This window comes from Tasmannia lanceolata, unplaced genomic scaffold (genome assembly GCF_043159265.1).
Source record: "Tasmannia lanceolata isolate RefF3 unplaced genomic scaffold, GAP_Taslan_0.1 ptg000020l, whole genome shotgun sequence".
Lineage (NCBI taxonomy): Eukaryota > Viridiplantae > Streptophyta > Magnoliopsida > Canellales > Winteraceae > Tasmannia > Tasmannia lanceolata.
In genome coordinates this window covers 31,476,585-31,485,503 of record NW_027518697.1, presented here as the reverse complement: position 1 = coordinate 31,485,503, position 8,919 = coordinate 31,476,585, and the positions used below count along the sequence as shown (strand labels likewise).

At 42.7% G+C, this 8,919-nt stretch overlaps 1 protein-coding gene across 1 annotated transcript; it reads left to right on the top strand.

The window, feature by feature from the left end:
• The first annotated feature begins 2,151 nt into the window (after positions 1-2,151).
• Positions 2,152-5,302, top strand: LOC143853962 (uncharacterized). Its single transcript, XM_077363658.1, has 3 exons — positions 2,152-4,326; positions 4,414-5,082; positions 5,294-5,302. The coding sequence occupies exons 1-3, from the start codon at positions 2,152-2,154 to the stop codon at positions 5,300-5,302; spliced, it is 2,853 nt and encodes a 950-aa protein (XP_077219773.1).
• Positions 5,303-8,919: the final 3,617 nt, after the last annotated feature.

Sequence of the window (8,919 nt, the reverse complement as noted above, 5' to 3'; positions counted from 1 at the left end):
TTCGGATCTAGACCCGACCAGTGGCTTTTACTTGCCCTCTCATGGCCGTGGCCTATCTTTTGCTTTATTCATTGAGATTTTTGTCCATATATCTTTTGATTATAAGATCAGGACCTACTTTCTAGTAGAGATTCCTGGCTTGAATCAATCAGTCGTGTATATTCATCTCTCAGATCTAAACCTAGCTAGTGGCTTCTACTTGTCACACTCATAGCTATGGTTTATTCCTTGACCCAATGATGATAAATATTACTTGTTTTCATCCTTTAAATTCAAACCTCATTTATCCATTCTTTTGTTGTATTACTCAAATTATTGTTCGTCCTGTCTTAGATATGGTCGATAGCTTGTCTGCTGTCTCTATGACCATAGTCTATCATTATTGATCTTCTTGATCGTACATTTTTGTCGTCCACCTTTCAGATTTAGATCCGGTCTATGATCTACTTTTGTCATTTTATGACCGTGGTCTCTTCCCTGAGTTTCTGATCATCTTTGATCATCAATGGAACATTTGATGTCGCCAATTATATCCTTCCTTGTGATTAATGGTTAAGTTCATCCTTATTCTTTGTTTATTCCAAGTTATTCTCCATTCCCTAATTATCCCATTCTATTCTTTGTGTTTAGGTTAAAATTATGGCGAATAATGTGTTGAAAGGCTGGATAAGCGAGACTATTAGGGCTCTTCCGCTAGAATCTTCGGACAGGAGTATGGCTGATCGGTTCATCTGTACCTTCAATCATTTGAGTGTATCCGATATAAATTGGAAGTTTCTCCAAGCAGTCGCTGGATTCTGGGATCCTAATCTTCATGTTTTTCGATTTGGATCCTTCGAGCTTTGTCCTATATTCGAAGATTGGTGTGCTTTATTAGAACTCCCAACAGACGGACTTTGGATACAATCTTCGAACATAGATTCCTCTCATTCCATTTTTTGCAAGCTATTCAAAAATCAAATCGTTGATGCACTTTCATGCTTAACGGATACGTGTGTGCAAGTTCAAAACCTTATCACCCTTTTTTCTGAAAACGTCGATCCTACTAACTCTCCTTTTCAGAGTTGTCGACGCAATGCTTTGATTTTTAGTGTCTTTGCGCGATATGTCATTCGGAAAAACCCTCGTGTTGCTCCGTTAACCTTGTTAACTGTGGTAGACCAAATTAACAAAGGGAGGAATCCCATTCCTACCATGTTAGCAGAGACCTTTTTGGGACTAGATCTTATTGCTTCCCAAAATATCAAAGACAATTTCTGTGAGTGTGTGAAGTTGTTGTATGTCTGGCTTGGTGAAAAATTTCAAATTCTTCAGCGACAAAGTCAAAATCCGTATATCCTGAAGAATTTTCGTACATGGAAACCAATAGCCAATCAACCTCAGTCTATCGATGAATGGCACAATTGGTTACAACATGTAGAGGAGAGCCAGTTTCGATGGGTAAGTCATTCATGTTTCCACGTTTTTACTAGCACTTACCCGCATTCATTTGTTTACCTCATGGGTACCGAGAAATCTTCCTTTTATGCACCCATGCGAATTCTCCATCAGATTACGGGAATTCCATGTCCTCCCGGAATCATAGTCCCTCCTCTTTGTGAAGATCTCACTCCTGATCTCGTCCGATCCATTGTGGCTGCTTGGGGAAACAAAAATATAGAAAGGAGGTTAGGTTTATCTCGCAAATTCCGACGTGGAGAAATATCGGAAGAGCCCGCAAGCAAAAGAGCTCGAATTGAGGAGCCTTAAAGATCCATCTCATGTTTTATTATCTTGATTTCTGCATTTCCCATTATTGTCAGTCTGCTTATCTAGTTATGATCAGAGATTAATATTTCCATCTATTGTAATCACAGTCCGAATTTTATTAATGAAAGTGTGTTTCTGTTTCTCTTATCACTGTTTGATAAGAATCATTTATCTTGATTATCAATTTTTTTAATCTAGTGTTTATATTTCCATAACAGGATTCTTGATTGAGCAACCATTGCTCATAAGAAAATCCTTGTTTCAAAATCAACCTGGTCCTGTCAGTCCGCTGATTCCAGGCTGAGTCGTTTTTCTTCCTCACCAATTTCTTTTACCTCCCCTGCGTTACCTTTCTCCAATCTCCAGAAAATCCCTTCGCCCGTCCAATTTCCTATTGCACAGATGGCTGAATCTGGAAGTGCTTTGGCTGAGATGAATGAGTTAATGAAGACTATGCTCCAACAAATGAATAACATGAGTGAGGAGATAGCTCGTTTGAAAAACGACAGAGAGTCTACCTCCAAGGAACATGTAGCTCAGCACCCTTCAGTTATACCTCCTCCACCTCTTGCAATGGCTAGGCCTGCGGTTTTGAATGTCGAGGACGATATTGAGGATGAGCAGTATGCAGAACATAATTGTCTCCCTCATCTGGAGAGAGCCAATGAGGGCAGAGCGATGGCAGACAGAATGGATAGGCTGGCCCAGGAGATGGAAAACATAAAATTCCAAGGCCCGAAAAAGCTGAATATGGCCGATTTTATGATCTATCCAGGAGTCACACTGCCTCCTAGATTCAAAGTTCCGAACATGGATAGATATGACGGGACAGGGTGCCCTAGAAGTCATCTGATGTCCGTGCTTCCACTTCTTCAGCAGCATGGTCTATCTCCGGAGCAGGTTGCTCTTTTGTTTCCCCGATCTTTGATCGGAGTGGCTAAAAAATGGTTCTTGAGCCTAAAGTCTGAAGAGATCCGAACCTTGGAAGATATTGCCAATAGATTCGTCGAACAATTCTCCATGGAAGAGGGGATCGACGTAACCAAGAGGGATCTCAAAGCTTTGAAACAGGGCCATAATGAAACCTTCACTTCCTTCATCCGCAGATGGAGAAGGAAAGCCGCGCAGATGACTCATCGTTTGTCAGATGAGGAGCAAATCAAAATTGTTGTGAAGAATCTGTCTCCACAATATTACCACCACATGGCTATCCAGTATTTTCTTGATTTCAATCATCTAATCAAAACGGGAACCCAAATAGAAGATGCACTGTCTAAAGGTTTGAGATCGAGAGTTCCTTTCGATTCAAGAGAAGGAAAAAGACCTATGATTGCACCTAAGGAGGTTCACAATATGAATGCTGCCCCGCCAGCGCGAAGAGTAAATTTTGGCGAAGGTCGCCCAGAGAGGAAAGAGCCAAGACGATTTGACCCTTTGCCATATTCCTTGTCAGTGGCATTGAAGAAGCTGTTGAGGGATAAGAAAATTGAGTTGCTAGAACCTAGGGAGGCTCCGAATCCTCTCCCGAGGTATTGGAGGAAAGATTACTACTGCGAGTATCATCAGGGTGTCGGACATCTGACTGATAGATGTATGGCCTTGAAACATAAGATCCAAGACATGATTGAGGCAAAGAAAATTTCTGTTGAAGCTCCTAATGTCACTCGCAATCCTTTGCCAACACATGCAACCCCTCCGCAAAATGTTTATGCAATCCTTACCGAGGAAGTTGTTTTGGATTACTCTCGTATTTGTGCTGTCATCTCTGAAGAGCCGTATGTTCTGAGGTGGGAAGAGGGAGACAGTGATGCAGAAGATAAGAAGCCTTATGTACTGTCTGCTCGAGATGGGGGATCTGCAGAATCTGCCGAATGTTCATATGTCCTCAAATTTGAAGAGGGAGAGAGCAGCGAAGAAGTCCCTTATGTTCTAAGATTAGAGGACGAGGATTTGTCGCTCTTGAATGACCAGTGTGATGAGCTCCGTCACGTCACACGTGGTGGACAAGTCTTCAAGCCAGCTGAGCTCAGAGTCGAGAATCCCGCTGAGGTTGCAAGAGGGGTTGACCATCAGAATCAAAAGCAGAAACAGAGTTTAGATGATGAGGAGGACAATTTGCTGAAACAGCTGAAAAGGACACAAGCCAATGTGTCCATTTGGGGTTTACTGATGGCGTCGCCAAAGCACAGACAGGTTGTGCTTCGTGAGCTGAATTCATCCCAAATATCAGTTGAGATTACTCCTGATGAACTGGTCAGTTTAGTGGCCGTGACAAGAGCTTCCCGGGATCTGTCTTTTACTGACGAAGACCTCCCTCCAGAAGGAAGAGACCATGTTCGCCCTCTCCGGATCACCATAATTTGCAACAAAAAGAGAGTGCCGGAAGTCTTGATTGATAATGGGTCAGCTTTGAACGTTTGCCCATTAAGTACTGCCACTACCCTAGGGTTTGAACCAACAGATTTCATACCATCTGAGCAGGGTATCTTAGCGTACGACGGCACTAGAAGGGATGTGATCGGGATATTAGCCACTGAGATCGAGATTGGAGGAGAGACTCTTGAAGTCGAATTCCAAGTGCTCGATATCAAAACCTCTTTCTTTCTTCCCCTGGGCCGACCTTGGCTGCATAAGGTCGGAGTTATTCCTTCGACGCTGCACCAGAAATTGAAATTCGTCCGGAATAACAGGGTGATTACAGTACGGGGAGATCCAGAGCCTGAAATTGGGCAGATAACTGCCGAATCAGTTGATGAAAGTGCCAAGGATGTCAGCTTGACAGGATTCTCATTAGAGGTCTCTACTATTACTATGGGGGAGGCCATGAATGAGGAGATCATATTCTTAACAAGCACCAATGTTAATGTCGCAAGGATGATGCGACGGTTTGGTTATATCCCGGGAGCTGGCCTGGGAAGAAACTTGCAACTGACTGAATGGCCATTAATGAAGGCGATGAATGGATTATTCGGGTTAGGGTATCAGCCTACCCGAAAGGAAGTCCAAGAGATGAAGGCATACATGTTGAAATGGGCTAATTGTCGCCGCCAGGGTTTGGAATTTCCGATGGGACCGTTTAGCATGGTCATGAATGGCAGGTTCAGAAAGGAAGGGGCTGATTGTCCGTTTTATGGTTTTTCTGAGCCTTGGTATGATGAGACTGGGAAGAAGCTGCCAGGCCTAGAGATTTTCTTTACCGATGAACTGCCGAAGAACTTTTTCTTTGAGCAGATTGGAGAGGCAGTTGAATCAGAGAAACAAGACTCAGATTGGGTTGAGACATTTGAATCAGAGCTCCTAGAATCCTTGTTCCAAGTTGAGGCACCAGTCATTGTGATGATTGGAGGAGACACACCCTTCATAAACCCAAAAAGCTCTATTACCCCAGCTGAGGGACCTCTGGATAACTGGACCTCACAGGTTATACCCCAAGTATTCTTTCAGTATAGTCCAGTCTCTTCAAAAGAGTCAGTCATTTCAAAATTGGTGTCAGTTTCTGAGTCCGTCCCAAAGTCTGTCATTTCTAACTTTTCTTCTGGTGCAGGTACTGTAGAGGTCGGGTCTACTTCTGAAGTGGGTGACGAGTCTATTCTTGGTGGCATCGAGTCCGAATTTGAGGACGTCCTCGTTGATTCTTTGTCTGTACATGTTTCCCATTGTGTCGATACTGATGTCGACTTATTTTTTCATTCTGTTTCAGAGTCTGTAAAGCCTGCTGTGGGCTATTTTACTGATGTAATCATTGATTCTAATGAAATAAAAGACTCCTTTGCTTATATTCCTGTACTTGTCTCTTCTACTGATTCTGCTTCTAAACTTGATCAAGTAACTAATAATAACAATCAAAACTCCCCCTCTAATGAGGAAGCCGACGAAACTCCCCTTGAAATCAAACATATGATTCAACAAGAGGAGAGTTGCCGAGCTAAACCACTCGAAGAGGAAATTAAAACCGTAAATATAGGTGATGAAACCTTAATTCGGGAGATACGGATTGGCAAAATTTTATCTCCTGAGGAGCGCGAAGAATTAATCACCTTGCTAAAAGAGTTTAAGGAGGTTTTTGCTTGGTCCTATGACGACATGCCAGGATTGAGTGAGGACATTGTCCAGCACAAATTACCTCTAATCCCTGGCATCAAGCCGAAGAAGCAAAAACTCCGAAAACTTAAAACAGAATGGGAGTTGAAAGTTCATGATGAGGTTAAGAAACTGCTCGAAGTGAAATTCATCGAGGTAGTTGAGTACCCTGAATGGCTTGCAAATATTGTACCGGTGCCCAAGAAGGACGGGAAAGTCTGGATGTGTGTCGATTTCAGAGATCTGAACAAGGCAAGTCCGAAAGATGATTTTCCGCTTCCGAACATTGATCTCCTGGTTGACAATACAGCTGGTCATGCACTCTTATCTTTCATGGATGGATTCTCAGGGTATAACCAAATCAAAATGGCACCTGAGGATATGATGAAGACAGCATTTATTACTCAGTGGGGGACATATTGTTACAGAGTGATGCCGTTTGGTCTCAAGAATGCTGGAGCCACTTATCAGAGAGCTGCGACTACTCTTCTTCATGACATGATTCATAAGGAGGTTGAGGTCTATGTCGATGACATGATTGTCAAGGGCAAGACTCGGCCAGAGCATACAATCGCTTTGAGAAAGTTCTTCGAGCGAATCCGAAAGTTTCAACTTCGCTTGAACCCAAATAAATGTGTATTTGGGGTCACATCAGGAAAGTTGCTAGGATTTATGGTCAGTGAGAGAGGAATCGAAGTGGACCCTCAGAAGATCAAGGCTATCCAAGAAATGCAACCACCAAAGACAGAAAAGCAGATTCGTGGATTCCTTGGCAAAGTGCAATACTTGAGAAGATTCATATCTCATTTAACTATGACGTGTGAACCCATCTTCAAGTTGTTGAAAAAGAATTCCTCCAAGAGATGGAATGAAGATTGTCAGGAAGCATTTGAAAAGGTCAAGCAGTGCTTGTCCTTGCCTCCTGTCCTGTCCCCAGTCATTCCTGGTCAACCATTATTGATGTATTTGTCCATCACGGATACAGCAATGGGTTGTATGCTTGCTCAGCAGGAGGCAGAGTCTAAGAAAGAAAAACCCATCTACTACATTAGCAAGAAAATGCTAGAGTATGAAATCAAATACACCGTTTTGGAAAAGACATGCTTAGCATTGGTTTGGGCAACTCAAAGGCTTAGACATTATCTTCTGTCGAACAAGATATTTTTGCTCTCACGGATGGATCCGTTGAAATATTTGTTCGAAAAACCCGCTCTAACTGGAAGAACAGCTAGGTGGTTGCTGCTGTTGTCTGAGTTTGACATCACTTATGTCACTCAGAAGTCAATTAAAGGACGGGTCATTGCTGAGCAGCTGGCTGATGCTCCTGTTGAGGAGAATGCTTTTCTGAAGGCTGATTTTCCTGATGAGAAGATCATGGGCATTGAAGAAGAGACTCTGAGTTCCAAGTGGCTTATGTACTTTGACGGAGCTGTCAATAATCATGGTCAAGGAATAGGGGCAGTTTTGGTATCTCTAAAAAAGGAATACATCCCTATTCCATTAAGTTGCAGTTCGAATGCACCAACAACATGGCTGAATATGAAGCATGTATTGCAGGACTTGAGGCAGCATTAGCTTTGCGAATTCTGTTTGGAGATTCAATTCTGATCATTTGTCAAATAAATGGGGATTGGAAAACAAAGGAGGCGAGGTTGATCTCATATCACACTTATCTTGCATCTCTGGTTGGGAAGTTCAAGAATGTCACCTTTACTCATCTGTCAAGAACAAGGAATCATTTCGCTGATGCTTTAGCCACTTTGGCGTCAATGTTAGACATTTCTGCGACAATGGAGGTTCAACCTTTAGCTGTCAGATTGCAATGGGCTCCAGCACATGTGAATGCAATCGAGATATCTGCTAGATGTTCAGACGGAAAGCCGTGGTATACGGATATTCGAAATTTTATTTCAGTCAAGGGGCATCCGCCTGAAGCTTCCAGCAAAGAGAGGAAAACACTTCAGAGGTTCGCTGCCAACTTCATTATCTGTGGTGAAGAATTGTACAGAAGGTCGTTTGATGGAATACAGCTTCTGTGTGTTGATGAAGATCAGGCTGCAGAGTTTATAGAACAAACACATGAAGGTATTTGTGGTCCTCACATGAACGGTAAAATGCTGTCAAGGAAAATCCTTAGACTTGGATTCTATTGGCTCACAATTGAAACAGATTGTTTTGCATTCGTGAAGAAATGTCATAAATGCCAAGTCTATGCGAATCTTATTCATGTGCTTCCGTCAGAGCTGCATTCTATGACCTCGCCGTGGCCATTCTCAGTATGGGGGATTGACATCATTGGCAAAGTCTATCCTAAATCGTCCAGTGGACACGAGTACATCTTGGTGGCCATTGATTATTTCACTAAATGGATAGAAGCTGCTTCATTTGCTTCCATAACTTCCAATACAGTTGCGAAGTTCATCCGTACGAATATCATTTGCAGATATGGAGTACCTCATGAACTGATTTCTGACAATGGATCTCATTTCAAGAAAGAGGTAGTGCACCTGTGCGAAGAGTTTAAAATCAAGCATCATAAGTCATCTCCTTACAGACCGCAGACAAACGGGGCTGTAGAGGCAGCTAATAAGAACATCAAGGTCATAATCAGTAAGATGACCGAGACTTATAAGGATTGGTCGAACAAGCTTCCTTTTGCTTTGTGGGCTTACAGGACATCGATCAGATCCTCTACAGGTGTAACTCCATACTCTCTAGTGTATGGAATGGAAGGAGTCTTCCCTGTTGAGCTGAGAATTCCGTCCCTAAGAGTTATGATGGAAGCGAATCTGCGAGAGTCTGAGTGGGCCAAAGCCAGACATCAGGAATTGCAGATGATTGATGAAAAGAGGTTGAGAGCCTTGTATCACATCCAAGGATATCAAAGAAGAATCGAAAGAGCCTTCAACAAGAAAGTCAAGGTCCAAGACCTAAAACCAGGAGATCTTGTTCTGAAATCTTACCGGGCACCGGTGTTTGATCCCAGAGGGAAGTTCAGACCAAACTGGTCTGGTCCTTACATTGTTGATGAAGTCCTGCCTGGAAAAGCCGTAAGACTCCTCAATGAAAATGGAGAAAAATTAACAGAAC

Excerpts from the sequence above, each read along its gene's own strand:
- LOC143853962 (XM_077363658.1), top strand. The coding sequence starts at position 2,152 with ATGGCTGAATCTGGAAGTGCTTTGGCTGAGATGAATGAGTTAATGAAG. Across the intron at positions 4,327-4,413 it reads CTCTTGAAGTCGAATTCCAA|AAATTGAAATTCGTCCGGAA; the intron begins GTGCTCGATATC and ends ACGCTGCACCAG.